This window comes from Numida meleagris, chromosome 4, assembly GCF_002078875.1.
Source record: "Numida meleagris isolate 19003 breed g44 Domestic line chromosome 4, NumMel1.0, whole genome shotgun sequence".
NCBI classification, from domain to species: domain Eukaryota; kingdom Metazoa; phylum Chordata; class Aves; order Galliformes; family Numididae; genus Numida; species Numida meleagris.
The window spans coordinates 16,971,512-16,995,459 of record NC_034412.1 but is presented as its reverse complement, the minus strand read 5'-3'; the positions used below and the strand labels follow the sequence as shown (position 1 = coordinate 16,995,459).

Sequence of the window (23,948 nt, the reverse complement as noted above, 5' to 3'; positions counted from 1 at the left end):
TGGTCAGTAATGACATATAAAGCAAACTGCGCGTGGATCCTCCCGCACGGCAGAGCTGGAAATTCTGTGCTGTGTTAAGCAGAGGGGCTGCTGTCCCCTGGTGTCCCAGAAGCCCGGACGTGCTGGTATGGCTGAGCACGTGGCCATGGCTCTGTTGGCTGTGTGCTGTGCTGCTGCCGGACAACCCCACTGGGTTTGTGGAGTCCTGTAAGGTTTCTGCGTGTGGCCGCAACGCCAGTACTTTGAGGACCCTATTTTTGTTGACTTTGCCATGCTTGAATATTGGTGAAATGAAAGGCACGTCTGTGGAGTCTGGAGATTTGTGAAATCCTGCCCGGGGTCCCTTCCAACAAACAGCTGGAGGCGGGGAGATCTCCAGGAAGGTGAGGGGACGTGAAGAAGCCCAGTAGAGCACCGAGCCATCTATGGACTTACTGCAGCTTCTGGGGTCCCTTTGTAAAGCTACAGTTAAAACTTTGTGATGGATTCACAAGAAATCCAGGTGCTGGGAATGTGAAACAATTACTATTTGACACGATGTGAGGTCTGTTCTTCAATTATTCACAGAAAATGTCATTTGATGTTGTTTCCTTTTTTTCACTTTGCAGATGTGGGTGGTGGCAGCTCTTTCCGATCTCACACAGATGTTGGCATTGTCTATTGTTGCAGTGTGCTGTTGTTGCAGGGTGGTGGTGTGGCTTGCTAGGCTGAGAAGGAACAGTTGGTGTGTGTTCTCAGAGCTGTGTTAAGCATATCCCTGAGAGACAAGGGGCTGCTCCAGCTTTTTTTTGGCAGAATGGGCACAGGTCCGTTAGTACAGTTTTGCCCGGGGTTGGTGAGATCTTCAGTCTTCAGGCCTCAAAGGATGCTCCTGACTGTGCTGCTGCATCCCCTCTGGTAATACAAGTGAAATAGAAACAATATTTATTCCGTTATCTACAATAAATGAAACACCTTGAAGCAAAATGCCACCTTTGGTAATGCAGGGTGTGGATTGCCTTCTTCCTTCCCTTGTTTTCTAAATTGCTTATGAGAAATTCATTCAGAAACGTACCTGATATGGGAACAATGCTTTGTATAAATATATGCTATCTTCTAATAGATCTGCTAGTAGATAAAGTTGTTTATGACTCGTGCATACAATTTATGCAGACGCTGGCACGTTTCATAAGTCAGTGTTGGACTATTTTTAATATGAAGAAGCAGTTGAGCAGTCTCTGGAGGGAAGTCCCGTTTTGCAAGCCTAGACACTGGGCAGATCTTAAAAACGGTTATTTGCTGTTGTTCTTTGTGTGTTATGTTATCCATGTTGTCTTTTAGATTAGAAGTAATGTAGTTGTGACGATGAAATGTGTGTGGACAGACATATTCCTGTGTTCTGCCTATTCTCTTTGCGTATTGCTGTAGTACTCTAAGTTTGTTTTTCCATATTTTTGTTCTCTCGGAGAAATACTTGAATTCCTGTGGCTTTTTTTCCCTGTTCTTCTTTTCACGAGTGATAAAGTTGAGGCATAAAATCCTCTTGCCTAAGGAGTGATGCGTGCTTGGTTTGTATCTCCTAGGGAATCTGTCCGGTGTTTGTAGTTTCATTTTTACAACCTCTTGGTAGTGCGGAGAGCACAGAGTATCTGTGATCTGGAAGAGAATGGAAGTAGTTGGTGGATGGATCTTGCAGCTACCTTTGTGCTGTTATTTTTTCCTTTCATATGAATGTATTTTGATTTAAAAAAACAACCTAACTTACACTTTTTGTCAGCTGTGGTAGGCATGAAGCAGTGAAGCCAGCATCCATGTAGCTGCTTACCTGACGCGCTGATTGATGGGCACTTTCTTGGCTAAGGATTGGGTTACTTCTGTCTTTTATCTTTTAGCTGCTGTCCTTGGACCAGCCCAGATTGTTTGCGTTAAAAATCAGAATAACTCAAAAATAGCATAAAATCAATATTTTTAATTCTTGTGTAACATGAGTGGATCAGATCAGGTTTAATAAAGTTTACAGCAGATGAGCCAGTGTTTTAATCAAGGATCAAAGTACTTGGTGTTAGATAAGAAGGGTGCTGGTTATGATTGGCTCATTAATAACCTCACTGGCGTTGTCTGAGTGCAGAACTTACTCATTTCAGGCTAATATCTCTTCTTTGTAATGACTGTAATCTGTGCTCTGTCAGCTCCAACTGCCTTTTGAGTCCAGCCCAAGCAGTGCTGGCAGCATTTTGAATGCAGGATTTCCTGTTCTTCGCTATCAAGATTAGAGTTCTAGAAGTGTATTCTTTTATGAAATTAATTTGTAAGAAATTTTTATTGTTGTTAAAGTGGAGGCATATGTGTTTGGTAACAAAAGCTTTTGTACACTCATTTATACCAATAATATTTGTCTATTTTGTACACAGAAGTGAATATATATATGTAAATATACAGAGGAACAAACGTACTTGGTTGCAGAAGCCAAGTATTTCCAAGCAAGGAAAATTGCTACCGTAAGTTTGAAAAAGGTGGATTAGAAATTTAGTTTTAATGTTTCCATGTGCCTCATTTAAGCTCTTGGTATTGATGACAAAGTTGTCTTCCCATGAAACGAGTCAGGGAGAGACTATTTCAGCATGAAATTACAGCAATATTGGCACAAGAAAGTCTGGGCATAGCAAGTGTTATGACCTAGGTGTAAGCTGCAGGCTCACCTGCATGGAGCTCTTAGCTCCTGCACTAAGTAGGCTTTGCTTTTGTTGTGGAATGAGTATGGATAAAAGTATGTACCTGGACAGCCATTGCAGAGCAGCTGAGACACAATGCTGTGTGTCAAAAATCTAATATAAAAATGTATTTTGCTTGATGGCATTAATTGCAGTAACTTACCCGTGTTAGTCTTGCTTGTATGGGGCTTTTGTACCGTAAGTGGCTTTGGATATAATTAATGTACTCTTCAATTTCTTCCCGTAATGTAATTATTTTAATGTGAATTGTTAGTTTCTGTATTTTGTGCATTAAATGAATTAGAAGCACAATTATCACATAGGTTTGTGATGGCAAGCTCTTGTTTAACTGTGAAGTGTGGTTATTCCATATATGAATGCCTTTGCTGTATTCTCTTCATGCGTGTTGTTACAGTGGCCTCATGCTTCTATTTATGACATGCTTTTTTCCCCTTCCTTTTCCAGGTGAAGCAGGAGCTGTAGAAGGAAGACCTGGTGGCTCGCAATCATGCCCTTCCCCTTTGGCAAATCCCACAAGTCTCCTGCAGACATAGTGAAGAACCTGAAGGAAAGTATGGCAGTTCTAGAAAAGCAGGATATATCTGACAAGAAGGCAGAAAAGGTATGGTTGGGACTTTTACCTTGCTAAACAGTAATTAAATGGAAGAAAAAAAAAAGGGAATTTACAGCTCTTTGCTCTGAACCAATTAGGATATTTTTTTTATACTCTGATAAAGGACAGGTTATGATGTACCTGTGAAATAGTGTATTTCATGTTGATTGGCTTTGCATTTTTATACCACTGGCAGCTGTTGTGATACTTAAAATAATTTGTCTTGGAATTGTGGGACACTCCAGGTATTAATAATAATAAGCAGCTCACAGCTATACAGTGTTCCTGTGCTCATGCCCACTGTAGTGGCTTTACTGCTGTACTTCTGTACTTGGCTGTGTGAGTGGTCGCAGAGCAGAGTAGCTCTGTTAGCAAAACCAAGCAGCTTTGAGACCCCGTGGCTATCAGTAGAGTATATACTTACTTACTCTCTTTTTCTTTCCTGTGGGCTTTTTCTTCAGCCCACAAGAAGATGGCAAAGTGTAAATTTCCTGTACTACTGCGGTGTCCTTTAAATAAGGTGGTTTGCTACTTCAGAATCTGTACCTGTCTTTCAGGGTCTCTGCCTTGCAACAGTCATTTACTTCTCAACTGGTAATCTTGATAGCTTTATTAAAAATTACCTGCAGATTCAGCCTGCGTGCAGCTGCTTCCTACCTACTGACTCGTCTAACAGGGATTATTTACAGTTCAGATGAAGTTTTTTCTTCAAGCTTAGTACCAGGGTGTGGATGCCAACACTTCTTTAAAAAACAAAAAACAAGCAAACAAAAAAACCCCTCAAACCAAAACACAAAACAAGAAAATGACCCCCCTCCTCCCATCCACCAGCTTTTGAAGCAGGCTATGATATGCTCCTCGAATGCTCTCCCAGTGGTAACTGTTTTGTAAATACCATTCTTGGCATCCTTATGGAGTCAAGCGCAGGAGTTAGTCACAAACTTTTCCATGCTCGACAGTATTTCTAAGCACAGTGCAGCCAGCCTCTCCGCATCGTTTCATCCAGATTTGGCGCTACTGCTGAAAGTGTAAGGGAATCTGGATCTTAACTGTATGGCCATCTTTATCCTGATACTCTGTAGGAGAAGCATCTTCTGCCCCAGTGCCAGGATGTGATATGTTCCAGATCTCTTGCAGTGTACCATAGTAGTTTTTCCTAGATGCTTTTCTGTCTTGCTAGGGCTACGTGGTCCTGCGCAGAGTGCATGCTCTTGTCTTGTTCTGTTCTTTTTCCTAGTTCATGACAGAGCATTAACACAAAAGCTGGGAGGATTTTCATTAGCTGCTGCTTTTGTTCTTTCTCTATTAAAGACATCTGCCATGAGAAGGAGGAGTAGGTGCTTTCTGAGGATTGTGAGAATGAGACTTGGCACTGCTTCCTTCACATCAACCTCGCTGTTAATTCCTGGATATGTAGCTTGACGTTGAAATCTGTGCTCTTTTGTGTCATCTTTTCTTTTTGTGTAGACATCTAATAGGAAACAGGCCAGCTTCATTCCTTTGTGCATAGCTGTGCACTGTATCACACGCCTTGTTCTTGATGCTTTAACTACAGATTATTACATACAACTAACTTCTTGCTGGTCTTTAATCCCATACCTCCATCTTCTTTAAAGACCTCATTTATGAGCTGTCTTTGACAAGAAGTAATGTACTAAGCCTATAGGGTTTCATCCTGTATCTTAAGAGGCAATACATTGTGCGTGAAGGAGGAAAGACAAGACAAATTCACCAGGTTAGATGTGAGAAGGGTTAAATTCTGACATTCTCAAGACTGAGGTGGGTGGTGCTGGCCTCTGTCATCCTCATTATTCACAAAGGAGATCAGCTGGTGAATCTGAATTTTCACAATGCTTGTTCCCGTATGTCCTTACGTGGGTTCTTCAGGAAATAATTGTTTTGCTGCCAAGCCAAGACCTCTGTGAAGGTGACTCTGGTAGCGGCAGTTTATCTAGAGTTCTTAGATAGTTTGCTGGTTTGATAGAGAAAGCTTTTCATTATATTACAAGCCAATCATATCTTCAGAGGTCTAGCTCCGATTAAAGGTCTTGAATTCATGCCCACTTCCTATCCAGCCTGTTAGTGCTTTTGTAGCCAGTCAGATAACAACAGTGAGTTCACAGGGCTGAGTATCATGGTGCATTTGCCGCGTTGCCTACATTCTGTGGTGAGAACACCCTTTTGGGTGTTGCTTTTTTATGTGTGTGTGTGTTACTTGTCCTACACTACGTTGTTTCTTAAGTATACACAGTTGCATCTTCATTACTCTTGGACATGCAGAATTTAAATTACGTATTTAAATTAGACTATGAATACTTCAGCATATGCTGAAGTGAACCGAACAATTCAAAATTAATCATTGATTTAAGTATTTCTTCTACAAAATTAAGTTCATTGTATTGTTTTATACATTAAGTCTGAGTTCTAAAGACAAACCAGTACTTTTCTACTGCAGTATGACAGTGGTTTGCTTTTAATATGCAGTTCAGGGTAGTTCCTACCACGCAGTAGCAGCTCAATGCTGTTCTGTTATGCAGAGGATTCCGACAGTTTCCAAGCATGCTTGGAAATACAGATTTGTAAAAAAATAAAAATAAATAATATATATATATATTAATAATTTTCCCTAGAAATTAAATCTGTGATTAATTACAGTTTTGATTACCTCGGATTATTTGAACAAAAAGATGTGAAACAACAGTAGTGGTCATGATGCATCTTATGCAATTATGAAACATTCTACCCCGTAACACTGCAAAATTTGCTTACTAAATAGAAATCTGAAGCTTGAGAAGCGAATTCTTGTTGCATGTTAATCTGCATGTTGTTAACTGTGTGCATACTGGGGAAGAACTAACCAGGTAATTCTCCAGGTCATTCTGGAACATTGTTTGGGTTTGCAGTACATACTTTGGAAATGAGATTTGAAGTGCCTGCAGAAACCAGACTGTGTCTCACTGCTGACAGTGCCTCCCATACCGTGGCTGAGTGACCATTGACTGCAGTTTGTTACTTAGGATAGAGGCAATGGATGGCCGTCTTTTGTTCTGTTTGAAGGGTCACTTCTGAAAGTTGAAAAGACAAGTGCTTTATATCTGAAAAATGGTCAACATATATGCTGTTAGTTTTCCTTCCCTTGCTTTCTTTTTTCTTCTCCAGAAATGGGCTGAAGGGAAAATCTTTTCATATAAGTTGGACCTACTCGTGAGCTATTAGTTTGTATTTTATTCTCATCTCTTCCTCCTCTTTGGCTTACGTTAGCATTTATTTTTATGCTACCATTTCATTTAATTTGTGGCACACATTTACCGTCTTGAAGGTAAACATTTACTCATGTAATAGACTTATTCTTCCCTGCCCTCTGACCTTGGGTTAACCTGCTCATGACAACTTCAGTTTTGGCTTTCTGGTAATAGTTTAAGCCACATTGTTAATTTGTGCAGGTTGGCTGTTAGAAAAAGAGGAAAAAAACCAAAAACAGCACAGATTTTTGGCTGAAATGAAATTCAAGGGGATGGTCTCGCTCTCTCTTTTTTAATTTTACCAGCTCAATACAGTGGACAGAGTACTATGCAGTATGCTATTTTATATGATTGTTCTGTCAGATTATAATATAATGTCATGGTGCCAAAGATGTAGATTCAGATTTTATTCAGTGTGCTAACACTGAAATTTACAAAGCAGTGAAATTTTAGATTTGTTATGCACATTTGTGCCATTAAGCCATGGTTGAGAGAAAACTAAAGGTTAAGTGCTCTTCCTTGCCAACTGCAGGGGGCTTTGATTAGCAACTCAAAGGATTGAGTAAGGGGCAAAGGTTGTTGGTATTCTTTTTTTCTTTTTCTTTTTTTTTAATTGTTGGAAGCAGGGAGTGAAAAGACAGCCTTCTCTACTAACTGAACTGGGCTCTTTGTGGCAGATGTCTGCTGACAACTGGTGTGAGCATTTTTTGCCTTTAAACTAGTGGCATTGATATAGATCATCACGCATGTTACAGAACTGTATGCTGTGCTTTCGTAAGAGTTTCAAAATCAGATCCATTTAAACGGAGTTATTAAAATAGTATTTGCTGCTTTTGTTAATTTTCTTGGCTAGACGAAATGATTGCTAAGCAGAGGCTCAAAACTGTAGGTAATTTGCATTTTTTGTGAATGTTTTTATCAGTAGTACAGTTTTTCTAATCACATTCTTGATGTGGCCACAACAGCCATAGGTTTAGAGCCTGCTGAGCAACACTGGTTTGTAAGTAAAGGCAAGTATTTCGTCATAAAACTCAAGTATTGCAGCTGTACAAATCTAAATGAGGCATTTGGTATTTGGGGAATATCCATGAAATACCCTAGAGAATGGAATAAACCACAGTGGTTTGGAGTTATAAAGCCATGCAACAAATTTTGGTGTGGCAGTCATACATGTGACATCATGGAGTCTTGTTTTTAAGTAATACCTTCCTATCACTGACAAAAAGATAGAAACACAAAGTTCTTTGTTTCTTTACTTCCTTTTTTAGTTCTGTAGTCTGACTTATCCTCAGACGTTGTTTGTTGTCTGACACCACTGAATTTTAAATGGAGATGTCACAGCATTATTGTCTAAGTCTCTGCCCCATGGTTGCTCCCTCTCAGTATTGAGTATCTATATAATATACATATACATTCTGTATATATAACATATACCCTGCTTATATGTTATATCAGAATGCGTATGTTGTATCTGATTAATTCCACTTTTCTTTTGATCTTGGGTTGGTTTTCGTTGTTGTTTTTTTCTTGATGAAGTGTCATTGTGCATTTTGATTTTCTATAGAGATGTTTTTTTCCTGTTAAAAGAAGGCAGCATGCTGGGCGATTACTTCGGTATCTGTATCTTAGGAAGCAATGCTAGGTAGTCTTTTCCTGTCTGTCTTGAATTTCTAAATTAGTTTTTCACTTAACTCTTGATGTGATATTTACTGTAGCATTCTATTTTCAGGTGTAACTAACTAAATTCCATTCTGCAGCTGAGATGGCTAAACTAACTCTGCACATTGTGCATCTGCAATAATTCTTGGAATGCAGCAGAGTGGAGAGAGATTCTAGAAGTCTGTAAGAGTTTCTTTCTAGTCCTTCTGAGTTTTAGGTAGATGAGGAAGGAATACAGAAATGGGATCTTCTACAGATGTGTCATGCATCAAAAAACATTGGTGGTTGATACAATACATAGATTTCTATATTTGAGTGTATCCAGAAGTTATAGTTTGACTAAGTAGAAGTGATACAAGCACGTCTATTTTAAGATAGGATTTCACAGTGTAGATACTAGAAGTGGTTGCCCAGGGGCGCCCGGCCGTGGAGCTGCTCGGCTCCAGCCCTACTGGAGCAGGCAGTGGTGCACCTTCAGGTACCTTCCCACCTCAGCTGTTCCTTACCACTAGAGCAATGTGGCAATTCTGAGTTGAAGTGAAGCACATACAGATCGTTGTGGCAGTTGTGAAGACAATGAGGATAATAAATTCAGGTCCTTGCGTCTCTTCTTGCAGTTGTAGCAAGGCAGAAGGCTTCTTTTAAGAAAGTGTGCAGTGTTTGGAAACACTTTATTGTGCTGGTTTGTAAGTATTTTGGTTACTGACAGCGTCTTGGCCTGATGCTGAGGGAGAACCTGTATATATTATTATTGTCGTTGGAAGGGCTTGTTCTGTTTTCTGGATTTGTAGTGTAATAAATTCTCCACTGGCTCTCTTAACTGCAGGCCACTGTCAATGTTGCCACTGTCCTGCTTAAAACAGCTTCTCGAACCTCAGCATTTCTTCTCCCATCTTGCTTTCTAAATTGTTGTGCAGGGACAAACTACAGTAGAATTCTTTATTGCTTCTTTCTCTTTTCTTGATAGCAGTGCTTCCAGGGCATCTCTCTATAGCTCCACGTTTGACAGACATTCCTGTTCATTTCCTTGTAAAGGTGCATTCTTCTGAATTTTAAAGAAATAGAGCAGTTTTGTGGCATAATGTGACAAGCTGGCTTTCTCAGTCTGTGTCTGCAGGGGATGCCATGAGTCTAAGCGGTCAAAATGAACGCTTGCTTCTTGCTGTCTTATTAACAGTGTGCAGAAAATCCTGTGGAATTTAAGTAAAGGAGCAGACGACTGGGAATAGGAACTGGAATTAGCGAGAAAATGGGGGCAGTGTGTAGTGGAAGTTGTAGAGGAGCAAAGAATGATATAAAGCCTCCTTAAAGGTCACAAGATCCTTATTTGCATAGCTAGCAAAGCTGGAATGGCTTCATCTTTAATAGCACATGGGTCATGCTTAAGCCTCTCTAGATATAACCCACAGATGAGAGATCTTCCTGCATGTCCCTTACAAGACAGGCAGTATCCAGAAAGTTCTCATTCTTTCCCTTTATTAATTTTCCATGAGCTACCAAATGAATACTTTAGAGTGTATGCATACCTAGGTGTCAGATTCATCTAATTATTAAAAATGAGTGCACTCACAGACTGGTCATACTTCTTAGGCACGTGAAGAACTAATGTAATATGGCCAGACCAATTACATATGATGATCATTTTTCAGTGTTTTATCCCCAAGCTATACAAACATACGTTGTTAAAGTAGTTCTTCCCTCTCCCCTCTAAGATAACTGTGTTTTAAGATTCAGTAGTGGATGTTCAGAAGTGTTCTTGCTGATTTTTACTTTTATGAGATCTCTGCTTCCACTGCTAAACATTGCTCCAGTCCAACAGAGCCACAGGCATGCCTTGCACTGGCTTCCCAGTGTGAGCAGTTACACTTGATGTCTTCTGGACTTCAAATGGGAAGCGTCTGATGCTTCTGTTTGTCCCCTGTATCAACGTTTTCTTAGGAAGACCCACTCTTTGTGAGTCTGGCTGCCAGTTTGTTCTTGTATGCTGAGTGAACCTGAAGATTGGGTAAGGTTCTCTTCCAGGTTTTCCTTTGGAAAGATTTGTGCATAGTGACTGCAGTGTGAGGCTGGTATTTGCCAGGAGACCTGCTGTGTGCAAAATCTGCAGAAGGAGTGCAGGTGTCTCTCTGGGCAGCTTGCTAGACAAGCACTCATCTCTCACATGTTTTCCAGTCTGATCCTGTGTACTTCTGTTTTACAGAATGGAAATTTTGTCCAGTTCCTTTCATGCTGTCACTGTTCTTTAGGGGATTTTTTGAATGGGAAGCTTAGAGGCACTAAAAAAGAAGAGATTTTACTTTTGATAGCTTGTTAATTAAATCGCTTGTCTTGTCTTTGCCTCATTATTTTTTAATAACACGTAACGACCTTATTTGCAGAAAGATTATCTATTGTTTTCTTAACAGGTTGTCACTTCCTGATTTTTTTTTTTCTCTGTCATGGAGATGTGCAGTTGATAAGAATAATAATATGCAGTTACAAAGACAAATGGTTTTCTCTGTGTTCTAACTTATTTGTTTTCCCCCTTTCAGGCCACTGAGGAGGTCTCAAAAAACCTTGTTGCCATGAAAGAAATCTTGTATGGCACAAATGAAAAAGAACCACAGACAGAAGCTGTGGCACAGCTTGCTCAGGAGCTGTACAACAGTGGTCTCCTTAGTACCCTCGTAGCTGACTTGCAGCTAATTGATTTTGAGGTAAGAAAAGAAAATTGGTATTTCATGTATTGTATATGTTAAAATGAATCCATCTGAATTCCCGTCATTTTAATTGGTTTAAAACATCTTTCGATCTACAGCTTTTGTTTTCTGGCCGGGACAAAGCCAGTAGAAAGGGAACTAAATATTCCAAACTATCTGGAAAATTAAGCAAATACTGAATATAAAATCAGTGAATTTAGGTACATAATCTGCACAGAATTGAAGTAGATAAACCACTGATCGTGATGCTATGGTTCTGTTAAAATTATGGCATAATCCTTAATTGTTGTACTAATACCACACTGAACACAAGCTACAGTACTACTAGCCATATCTGTGTTCTCATCTTGTGAAATTGCTTTGAAAAGAAAATGACCATAACATTTTTGAATAATTTTAAATATTTAAGGTAAAGCTGTTCCTTTTACCAAGTCTTTGGTTCTTCTCTCTTTAGAAATGATGCAACCTTTTTCTTTCTTCTTACTTTTTCTGTTTATATATTAAAAAGCAACAATATTTTATTGATTACTTCAAAATAGCAACATTTATAGTCAAGTGTGTCTCTATACAAACCTCTGTGTGACATTTGTCACCGCATCACATAGAATAATTTAGTTTCCCAACTCCATAGTGAGAAATCACCATATTTAGTTATAAGAAATTGCAGCACAATTGGATTTTTCTGTTTTCCCTGAGGTCCCACAAGAATTGTGTGGCTGTCTAGGAAAGGAGCCAAAGCCCGTGTATCGCGCTCCACAGCCTTGACCATAAAGGCCATACCACTTAAGATTGCTTAAAGATATTGTTCATAACCAAGTTTTTCGTGATGCAGACAGAACAGTTTAAAGTCCTATTGTAGTATGACATTCCCAAAATAATAGCTTTCTTCCCCGTTCTTTTCCTCTCACCCCTCCACCCCACCCATAACTGCCTCTGATTTGTGTTTAATTGTGATATGGTTGTCTTTTTTTTCCCTACCCGTGCAAATATTTACAGCAAACATAAAACATTCAGGTTGTTAAGTAAGCAAGGAGACCTGGGAAAGTTGAGATAGAATATTGAAATATGACAGCCCTTAATTGCCAAAGAAAGGAAATCATGAGACGTCATCTGGATTCTGCTGACCTCTAGATTCTTATCAGCTCAGTGTTTACTCAGCTCAGTTTTTAGAGAAGGAAACCTTCATTATCTACTGGTGATGAGGAATAATAACAATTTGTACAAGCTTGCTCTCATTAAAGAGAGCTATTCATTTTATCCTAAAGGGACTTAAGAAGATTGCAATTAGTTTCCTGCTTTAGACTTTCTGCTACTTTGTTACACGAGGATATTATCTTCCCCCCTAGAGAAACAAGTCATTGACATTGCTTTCTAGGCTGGGCCTTGTCTGCTTTTTAAGGATGAGATCTGGCAGACTGACCAGCTATTGTTTTTCTTAGAATTAATGTCAACACACCTGTACTCCAGACCTGCGCTAGCTTCCCATCTACAACAGTCAATCAGATGTTGGCATTCATATCCCAGAACTCTGTGATTTAGAATTTACTGTATTCAATGATTTTTTGATTACAGGGAGAGATAGAAACTTTGTTTCTTGCTGGTTCTTGAACTTGGAGATTGAGTTTAGTGTTTGGTACTTCCTTTGCCTCTCCAAAGCTTGAAATTATTCAAAGATGAAGGAAATACCTTCTTTTTTTGGTCAAAACTTTGCTCTTGAAGATGTCTTTGGTGAGCTAATAGAGAAGGGACCATTTGCTCAGACTCTTGAACTGTCTCAAATGTATTTGAATGTGAACAGAATGGTTAAAAAAAAACACACACACAAAAACAGACAAGCAAAAACTTAATGTTTTTTAATCTTGTAATTGGAAACTGTGACTGTCAGAACCTTGCTAGGTATAACAGCCTGTTTAAAATGGTATTTGTAACTGGAAGTTTTCTTCTCAAGTAGAGCAGTGAATAAAGCCACGTACTTAGCAAAGTTATGAACTTTCCAGTTATCTCCCCGCTGATCTGTGCTAGTGTGCCCGTAGGAGAGATGGCATCCCTTGTAGAATTGTATTCTTTGTTCTTTTTTTTTTTTTTGAAATGGAGGGGAAAAAAACAAAAACAAAAACGCCTTTTGCGTGAGGGAGCCTGAATCCTTCTGCTGGGAAGACAATGCCAGCACAGTTTTACTCTCACCTCTTGCAGTCGTGACTGTTGGCACAAGGGCCGGTGCCTGTTTGCCTTTGTTAGCCATGAGGTCACTTAGCAATGCATGCTGCTTAACAATAACTAGGCCTGGAATTACTGTGTACCACGGTTGGTTCACTTAGGTGAATAATAAGGAAATGCTGTTCTTGCTGCCGAATCCAAAGGAAACTGTGAGGTGTAGAGCAAAACTAGCAATGCTAGTGAATGAGAGTTGATGACTAGATTATGTGGAGGTTGAGTAAAGCAGTTTCTGGAACACTGCTCTAGTCATTTCAGAACAAAGAGTGCTGGTGTTGCTTTGAGCTGGCTTGCCATGGAATTGTAATTGAGAAAACAAGCATTTACAAACAAACTCTTATATCCTGAAAACAACAGTCCCTCAAACCGTCCGTGGTAATTCACAAACATGCCATTTGTAAAACTAGAGCCCTCCTACGTTTGTTACAAACATTTGGGTTTTTTTTCCTTACACAGTCCTCTTTATGTTGATTAGAAAACTGCACTAGTTTTGAATAATTTCTATTGTTTTCTAAATGCTTGCTAATTAAATACACCGTGAATTTTACTTGATAACTTAATAATGTGACACAGGGAATTTATAATACTGGATAGATAGAGATTGTCAAGAAAAATGGTTTGCATATGGTCTCTGTGTGTATGATGTTCAGGAATCCTTCCTGTGGAGTTGCTTGACAGCGTTATTTGCATGTCCAGGTGCATTACAAGTTTGCCTGGGATTTTTTTTGGATTACAGCTAACAACACGTAGCCTTGAAGTTGTCTTTATGGCAATTTCAGATTGCCGGTTAATTGCACAAATCTGGCTTTTAAATGATGTATGTGAATGATGGTGAAAAGTGCTTATGTTTATAGTCGGCTTTCTGTCCATACCAGTTTGGCATCTTTAGTTGTGTTCTGACAAGTCAGAGAAGAAGTAAATAAGAAGTGTGTATATATTCAAGATAAAATTTTCAACCACTTTTATGCTATCTGGTGCTAACATTGTGTGTATAATTTGTGCTGAATTCCAGCATCTCGTTCTCATTCATACTACCGTGTCTGCTGAAAAATGTGAGACTTGTATTTTAGGTCATTGGGTGAGTTCTCTTTGTAGTTTTTATTTATTGTTTTACCTCCGAAAGTTCCAGTTTTAAATAGGATGTTAACACTGCAGGCAGAAGTGCCGTACAGACAATGGATGGTGGCATTGTGCCTTCCCAGAGAAGGGAGGGGGTAATGGAATATTGAGGACATGCACTTGGAGGCAGGAGCACAGCTAAAAAACAATGTTATTAGCAAAAATAACCAATAAAGAAGAATAAAACAAGTCCAGCAGACCAAAGCTACACAGAATGTCAGATGAAATCTAAACTGGCTTTATTTCTTCATGCAGTTAACCTGTGATCTGGCTGAACTTCTGGCTTTTAGAGTTTAGAGCACTTTGGTGTATTTGAAATGAGTATAAAGAAAAGAAATAGTATTTAATCTGACTAAGATCGGACTACAGAGGCTGACTGAACTGCAGAACTCACAATGGTATGAGTGTGTGAGACGATAATGTGTAAGTGGACTTGAATACTATGTGTTTAACTGCTCATGTTTTTGACAGGGCAAAAAAGATGTCGCTCAAATCTTCAACAACATCCTCAGAAGGCAAATTGGTACAAGAACTCCCACAGTTGAATACATCTGCACTCAACAGAATATATTGTTCATGCTATTAAAAGGGTATGTATGCTGTGAGGCATAAATATACTTTTTTAATGAAGTAAGAAGTTTTTATGGTCATGGAGAAGCACTGAGTTCTGAAATGTTTTTTTCTTCCTTTGCAGCATGCTTGATTTTGTTGTTCTTGTCTAAGGGCTACTTCCCCTAAGGAAAGGAAAATTTGAGTAATAAACACCAGAAATATACTTCTGCATGAAATATGACTGAAAATTGAGAACTGATAATAACCTAAATTATTCTTATTGGGGTATTGCAAACATTCTCCTTTTGGTACATTATATGATCCAGTTGAAGTCATTTCCTTCTGAACTCACTCATTTATCAAGTACGACGTGGTGGGTTGGTTTGTTTTTTTCTTTTAACCCCTGTCCTTTCCAGTTTGCTATCCTATTCCCTGGTCTTAGTTTGTCTTACGCATGTTATTTGTAGTGATTCATATTCCTGTAGTCACAAGACCAAACAAAGGATGACTCAGGGTACGCAGTACGTGCCAAACTACTCTTTCTTCCTCTCTTCTCGTATTTTTTGTGGTGCTGGGTGTTGGAGAGCAGCGCCATACTGAATACATGGTTGCACACCTAGAGTTGTGGATCTCAAATGTGAAAGCAAAAATGTATTTTCAGAGGTTTCTCGTTAAAATAAGATTTTCTTAAAAATTGACTCTGTGTGCTCTCTCCATGTAAAAAATAATTGCTCACATTTCTATTAGCATTAATAAGCAAAGTTCTGAAAATTGGTATCCCAATGTGTTATTTTAGGACAGAAAGCATATCAATATTTAAAAAACAAAACAAAACACAAAAACCTGTTTTTCAGATGTTCTTTCAAGTATTCATTTTATCTTCTGTGTTAAAGCTGCTGGGTAGGGTTACTTCAGGAAGCTTCCATGGACTGCAGCTGGGAAGTACTTACTCCACTTAGTGGGATAGCTGGGGGATAAAGAAAAGGGCCATGCATTTCAGTGAGACATTTGCCTATGTTACAGTGATAGCTCTGAAATGTGAAGATAACCAAATATATTTTAAAATTTAAACAGGAAGCGTTATTTTGTTTTTTCCTTTCCTTCCTCCTTATTCATGGTAGTAGCTGGATAAGCTGACTGAGTTCTGAGTGAAACCTGCCTCATACATGGTGCCTGAGGCCATTTCAGTGTAATACTGTGTAAGATGTACAGTGCCAGAGGTGCTGTGATTTTTTTTATCCCTGTGATGCAGCTGTGATTCTGGGAAGAAGCAAGATGTAGATGGCAGAAGGACAAAATGACTGTTAATTGTGGCATAACATGAAAGAGAATATTGGTTTAGTACTTCTTCAAAGCAATTTAAAAAGAAGATGAATTTGAGATGCAGAGAGATGGAACTTCTTTCTCAGCGTGCTCTCATTGAAATGTGACTGAATGAGGGCTGCGACACAGTTGTCCTAATTTTTAGACTGTGTTGTCACTCTTCAGAGGGATTGTTGAAACGTATTCATAAGTCAGGATGTTTGAAATGGGCATTTAATTAACTTTAATGATTGCAGTGTTACATCTGGTATCTATCTGAGTCTAATTTATGCAAATTTAAGCTCTGTGGTGAGCTGCAAAAAGTCCAGTAGATTCCAAGTCTTCATGACAAGTTGAATAGGAAAGTATTGCAGCATTTAATGTGAAAATTGATTCATAAGCAAATGGTTTTGTGTGGTAATTTAATTAGTGCTTGGTACACACAATGATGCTTTTCTCCAGAAGTATGCTGGTGAATTGAAATCAGCTTCTGATGAACTGGGACCAAGATCTTTTTGGGTGGGAGGTGAAAAGTTGTATAAGAGACTTCAACTGTTCAGAAGCAGGTATGTAAGGATAGCCACAGCTTCTCTGGGGATCAGGATAGCTTATGTTGCAACTTGCTGATGTTAGTATCAGAAAGGCAGGCCCGCATTCATCCGCTTTCTTGCTGCTAGTGTGCTTGGGAACACCAGGAGCTAGTAGCAAGCACTGAGGTCTATTTCTATCGCATGGATCTTAGACTGTTGTGAAATTTGGGCAGCTGATGTTGGCATATGCTTAAATCAACTGAGAGAACACTGTAGTTTGTATTTGAGCAAGAAAGCCTGCCAAGAAAGTGTAGTGACAAATTCTAAATAAAGCCATCCCCACAGCTTCGTCATTTTCATCAAAACAGTGATGAGCATGGTGGTGATGGGTTGACTGGTGGACTTGATGATCTTAGTGGTCTTTTCCAATTATAATGATTCTGTAATTCCATGATGAGCATGTTCCAGAAGATTCCTGTAAGAAGCTGCAGATACTCTGCTTGGGGTGGTAAAGACTCAGGTGCAGAGAACGGTGTTCTGTAATATCCTCAAAATCAGGGGACTCTGCCAACAGCTCAAGCTGGAAGCCCATGCGTATAGAGTGGTGCTGAGAAATGGTTTCATGAAATGGTGGCCATGAATTTTTGTCCAGTATTATTAACCATTTAGCGTCAAAGCTGATACTAAGGATAATCTTCTGTAAATTGTTATTGGGTGTAACCATACAGCATTCCCAGATGTCTGTATTTGCACCAATACGGAAAAAAAAAAGAAACCAATTTTGAGTATGAAGAAAGAATTTTTTTTAGTCTTCTCATTTTATAAAAGTAATTTGCATCGGTAATAACTTGACAATAAAGTGGCAATGACTTCAGTAATACTTCAGGTAAGTATTTCAAAGTGAAACGTAATACAGAAACAAGTATCTCTAATTCTCTGATTTTGTGTTTATGTGATAGCACAGAAAATTGTAATTGGCAATGTAGCATTTTGAAAGTATTTATAAAGAACCTGCGGGTTTCTTCTTGTCTTTTTTTAAACAGGTACGAATCTCCAGAAATTGCTCTAAACTGTGGGATAATGCTTAGAGAATGCATCAGGCACGAACCGCTTGCTAAAATAATCTTGTGGTCAGAACAATTCTATGATTTCTTCAGATACGTGGAGATGTCAACATTTGACATTGCTTCAGATGCATTTGCCACATTCAAGGTAATTTCCATACCATGTTTAAATAATTTCTGTAGTTTTCTGTTTCCACCACGTAAACTCAGATGTTGTGTGTTACATTCATGAGCAAAATAGGCACACAGAGAGAGAGGAAAATACAAATACTGGTGTGGTGCAAATGCTGGACATTGTTCTTCTTTATTTCTCAGAACACAAGACCTTCCTTCAAATATGCATACTCTGTTCCCAATAACTTTTTAAAACAATGTGTAAACTACCATCCATTAACACAGTACGTGTGTACTTTCATGCCAGGAGACTTTAAATCTGTTTCCAGCCATGCAAGCTGCATTGAGTATATTTGATGCTGATACTTAGGGAGGAGTTCTTTGTGTCCTAAAACAAATCAAAACCAAAAACAACCCCCCAAAAACATCCCAAAGAAAACAAAAATAGTTACAGGACTATAAGCGTAACATTTATCAGTATCAAATACTGAGTCTTAGCCTCTTGATTGTGTGTAGTTCTGTGAAGAGTGTAGCTTTGATTCATGTATGTCATCCTTCAGTGCTAATTCTACAGACCTGTGTGAATTAACGTAAAACACAGCAGACTTTTCCTAACTGATGCCAAGGCCCTTAGGAATGCGCGAGTCTTGTGTACCTACAGTTTATTCAGAACATATATGTAACATGTAAATATTTTAGTGATCATACTGTTTTGTGCTCTTTTACAGGATTTACTTACAAGACACAAGTTGCTAAGTGCAGAATTTTTGGAACAGCATTACGATAGGGTGAGCAAATACACGGTATTATTGAGAGTTTTGTAGTGCTGTGTATCTTCAAATAAGAGGAATCTGTGTTTTTTTTCCTTGTTTAGATGCCTTCTGGAAATTTAAACCAAATGAAATCAGTCATTCCTGCCAAAGTGATAAAGTTAAGACTTTGCAGTTGAACGTGAAAACTGTAAAAATGAGGGGCTGAGGCAAAAACCTAGTTCAGTGAGAACGCATTTTTCCCACTAGAGGGAACCCTTTCCTAGTCTCTTTCCTTGTGTGTACAGTATGACAACGAAACACTGCAAGATCGTCCTTGTCCATCTCCGGGGACTCCTGAAATTAATGAGCGGTGTTCAGTACCAGGAACTGCTGTAGTTTAAGAAACAGTGACATAACTGCCTCTAACACATTGCAATCCAAACACTGTAGTCTCCTAAAAGAAATTTTTTTTTTTTAAAGCATATACAGTAGTGACTTAGGAAACTACTGAGATTTCAGATTTTGCTTACGTTTTTGTTTGTGAATTTCTGTCTCCTCCAGTTTTTTATAGTAATTTGGAATAAAAGCACTTGTAGCAGGTGGAAAGGTCTTAACCATTCTCTTTGTTCTGTTGTTTAGTTCTTCAGTGAATACGAGAAGTTACTTCATTCGGAAAACTATGTGACAAAGAGACAGTCACTTAAGGTAAGGCAGTTTTGTTATTCTTCAACGCAAAGTTGGAAAGTGCCTTTAATTTCAAGATGAGTTGACTAAATGAAACAACAAGTAACTGCCTTGGACAATATTATTTTTTTTTACTTAGATCTTGAGATCAGTTAATTTTCTGTAGTCCAGTCCTGCCATTGTTTAGTGTCTAGCACACGCCGACTCATTTCACTCTCCATGCAGAAGTGACTGTATGGAAGGGTTTATTTCTGTTTGCTTTTTTTTCTCTCCAACAAATCTTATTAATTATTTATTAAATAATTTAATAAAGGGACTCGCATGACATAATTAGTGAAATACTAATGTTACATCCAAGTTAGTCATAAATATTGAATATAAATATCATATATATACCAATTTGTAGCCGGGGTGGTACTTCTGGGGGATATCGTATTGTTCCTACAGCAGTGCTCCTCACAGTAAGAGGTTCTGTGTTCTTCACAGAGCTTTATGGTGTTTTGTTTGTTGGCATATGTTCTCAGAAGGTAGAGGAAATATGTGTATAAAATCTTCTGAGGTTTTCGTCTTTGTTTGCATCCTTCCTGGAGAAAAAAGGTAGCAAAAGAAGTACAAATATTTCTCACTTGAATTACTAACTCCCTTTTCTTACCAAATTCTTAAGGTTGATATATAACTTTTATGTAAATGGAAAACATAATGAAGTTGTGGGGAAAAAAAAGCATTGAAAAGATTTTTTTGAATTTCAGTTCCAATTCATAACAAAGGGAGAATAAAAGGAGATTTTGCAGTTGCATGTTGAGAAAAAGGATGTTTGAGTTCAAATTTTTCTGCTTTTACAGAGTGCTGTCAGTTACCCAGCATGTTTGAAAGTATTTATGAAAAAGTTCTCTCATCTCTTCTTTCACCTTGTTTTTCACTTCCAGCTTCTTGGTGAATTATTACTGGACAGACACAACTTCACAATTATGACAAAATACATCAGTAAACCTGAAAATCTCAAACTAATGATGAACCTTCTACGAGACAAGAGTCGTAACATTCAGTTTGAGGCCTTTCATGTGTTTAAGGTAAATTTAAAAAGAAGCATATGCACACGTAAATATACACAAATAAAATAAACAAACCTCCACTAAAACAGCAACCTAACAAAACCCACCAGGAGTTTGTTTAGTTGAGTAAACTACTTAGCTGAGCCTCAAATGAAGTGCAATAGGATAAGGAGGAATCCGTTACTTTAGGGAAGCATGAATTATTTTGAAGTTTAAAAGTGTTTTCATCGTGCTGTGTGACACTACAAAGAATAGCAATGTTTTAATCAATTCAGCTAAATTTCAAAGCCTAAATGTTGTTTGCATGTTAAAAAGATATGTTCTGTCTTTGCAGTGTACAGGCAAATAACTAAGAGCTTAGGGTAACAGCTTGAGGTATAAAAGTTTCCAGTGAACTTTAATATATCCATCTGATGTTGTATATAGTATGGAATGATGCATTTGCTACAGAATTTAACTGTAGAATGTCTGAACTGGATTCTGCAGAGGGTATTGTGTCTAATAACTCCTACAGTCTGAATTTACTTCAGTGCTATTGTTTGATTTCTGTTCTAATTTAAAAAATCAGTGTTAAAGTAAGAGTTTTACTTACACCCTTTTATTTTCTGCGTACAGTTTGGAATATTGAATAATTAAAACATCGTTTAAGTTATCGTCATCACTGTTTAGTTGGCTAGGTTTGTTTTCTGTCTCAGCCTCCTGTTTCTCACTATTACACTGAATACCTTTTATTTCCTTGCAGGTGTTTGTAGCCAACCCTAACAAGACGCAGCCTATATTAGACATCCTTCTAAAGAACCAGACCAAACTCATTGAGTTCCTCAGCAAGTTTCAGAATGACAGGACCGAGGATGAACAATTTAATGATGAGAAGACCTATTTAGTTAAACAGATCAGGGATTTGAAGAGACCAGCACAGCAAGAAGCTTAATCTCCAGAAAACCCCTATAATATTAAACCCAAATTCAGCAGTTGCTGTTAGATATTCAGCATCAGGCACTCTTATCGATTCATGAGGAACATTACTGCTAATCTGCTGTTCAGTGAACGGTTTTTGTTTTTCTTTTTTCTTTTTTAGTCCAAGTTGAAAAACATAGCTGCTGCTTTCTTGCACAATGTGGACTTTCTTGATATTTGTGTCATTTCAGAATTCAAAGACACTGCTTGTTTTATGAGCCCTAAAAAGAAAGATTCTAGGTTCATGAACGCAAACATATAGATAATAGTTTGGTTTAGGAAAGAAGGTATTAATGTAGTTAAGTAAAAGGTTGCATGCTTGCAAATCTGAATAAATCTGTATGTTTGCACTTACCTTGTTTGAGAATACGAGCACAACGTGACCTGTGCATACTTGGCACCATAGTATAAGATTATATGCCTTGATTAAAAAAAAAATAATTGTGCAGTGCTTTATTTGTAATCAAAGGGGAAATGTATCTAAGATGTGAGCTTATTGGGATAAACAGTTGTCTTGCAAATAAACTGATATTGAAACTTAGCAACTTTTAAAAAAATGAAAACTCAAGGTTCATAAGGAAAATGTATATATGCCTTTCACTGCTTTCTAGATTTTCTGGACATGATTTGATTTTTCTGAGAATTGACTTGTAAACTTGGAAATATGTTCTAAGGGGTTTTGTTAATTTTGCTTTAAAGGTATTTCAGAGAGTAGACCTAGCAGTGACATTTTGCGTTTCATTTCAACGATGCTTGCTGGTTTCTTTTGTATATAACTCCTAGGCTGCTCATTTCTTTAAAATATGATTTAATTTGTACAGCAGAGGAATGTTATTGTATTAGTCTGTAACTATTACCTAATATTGAGTTTTGCAAAATGAATGCTCATATGTAATTGAATACTTCAGATCACATGGAAATGCTGATTTAATGATCTTAAGTAATGCAGCATTAAAAGAAAAAACCACCACCAAATTCTTTGTACTCACTTATCTAACGGGGTGCCATCAATTAGGGTAGGCTGACGTAGAGAACTGGAACCCTTCCTACTAGATTCTTACTGGATAATATTGGCCTTATTCAATTAAACTAGCATTGTGCTCACCAGCTCTGCAGATGGCAAACGTGATGCTAAATTAATATGGATTCCTCTTACTTCTGGGGAGCCTGCAGTGCATCGTTCCTTTCTTACAGTAGTTAACTAGTTGTGCAAGTGAATGAGTTAATTCCCTCTGACTTCAAGAAACATAATTACTTAGATGTCCTAGAGTAACAAAATGATTTTCCTTTGTTGATTTTGTTCTTTAATGCTGCAAACTATCAGTATTTATAAAAACAAAAAAACAACTGATTTTGCACCATTTTTTTGTTACTGTGACCGTACAAAAGGAATCTACTAAATATAGCTAAACAATGTTATTAAAGTTGTATTCATCCATCATATAGTAATGCTAAGATCACAACCAACCAAGCGTATGGATTGGAGTCTGAAAGTTAAAATTCTGCATGGCTGAATCTGATTGAGAATGCTATAGAAAATGTTTGTTGCTTCCTGTCCTCCTCCTAATTAAAATATTTTGCAGTCAGCAAGATGAAACTCCTAAGTGACATTTAAGCCGATTTGAAAGCCTTCACAAGGGAAGTTGGATAGCTCCAGAAAATTGAGTGTTTTCACCCAGTAGTTTAAAATCTCTCTTAACATTTTGACTGGCCTTTTTCAGGTCCTTAATGTGTCCTTTGCAAACAGATTCATTTTGCCTACTGGAAGGAAAAGAGCTGACTCTTCCTGGAGATGGCTTACACAGGCAGGCAGAATTGGCCACAAGATGGTATTGTAGTTCAGTACTAACGGATTATTATTTTCTTGGTTTATTGTAGCTGAGTGGAAGAAAGCATTATTTGCCAAGTTACTCACCGTAAGGCTTCCTCTTTAGAAAAATGTAGAAGTGCTAAAGATTTATAAGTGTAAAGAAGTGAAAACATTTGGACTGGGATATAGATTACTCTATATTAGGTCTTGGAAGTAATGGCTAAGGTAACTTCTTTAATATGTGAAAACATTTGAATGTTGGCTTTCGGAAAGAAGTTGTATTTAAATTAAAGCTCATTTGATGTGCTCTTCATATTAAAAAAAAAAACAACTATTGTTCTGGAAGTGGTTTCTTATCTGCTTGAAGGCTTAAGGATATTACTAAAACTTATTTAAATGTGAGCGGATTTTGATTTTGTGCTTTTTTTTTTTTTTAAATAAGAGATGTACACAATTGTAATTCTTCTTCCGTAGTAGCATTTCGTTTCTCCTGAGGAAAATGAGTTTCTTATCCAAAAAAATCTGGCTGGCCCCATAATTTAAATTGAAATAAAATTTTGAAGAAAAGCGTGTGCTTTATTGTATTTCTGAAGGTGATGGGTTTCTCGTGGGTGTGAGTCTTTTTATCGTTGTTGCTTTAGAAGTGTTCAACATTCTCACTTTTACATATTAAGTAATACTAAACTGTGAAAAACTCCAGCTTCTAAAAAATATTCATAAGGATCTAAGACAAAATGTGATGTTGGAGATATAATCAGTTTTAATTAATTGTAGATATCCTTTTTTGCCTATGCATCGTGGTTTTTGCTGATTCTGTTCCCTTTTGGCATGACCCAGGGCAGAGAAGAGTTGCTGTGTCTTGTGTAATCTCCAGAGACAGGGCCTGACAGGATCA

The 23,948-nt window shown here is 37.9% G+C and overlaps 1 protein-coding gene across 2 annotated transcripts; it reads left to right on the top strand.

Annotated features, from left to right (window-relative positions):
• Window positions 725-23,440, top strand: CAB39 (calcium binding protein 39). 2 transcript variants are annotated; one of them, XM_021395440.1, is made up of 9 exons: window positions 725-897; window positions 3,156-3,312; window positions 10,736-10,900; window positions 14,708-14,826; window positions 17,664-17,832; window positions 18,527-18,586; window positions 19,190-19,255; window positions 20,161-20,304; window positions 21,029-23,440. In XM_021395440.1, exons 2-9 carry the CDS (start codon window positions 3,199-3,201, stop codon window positions 21,215-21,217), a joined length of 1,026 nt encoding a protein of 341 aa, XP_021251115.1. In that variant the 5' UTR covers window positions 725-897; window positions 3,156-3,198; the 3' UTR covers window positions 21,218-23,440. The 2 variants fall into 2 exon arrangements, with proteins under 2 accessions (XP_021251115.1, XP_021251113.1); XM_021395438.1 differs by lacking the exon at window positions 725-897 and adding an exon at window positions 2,381-2,477.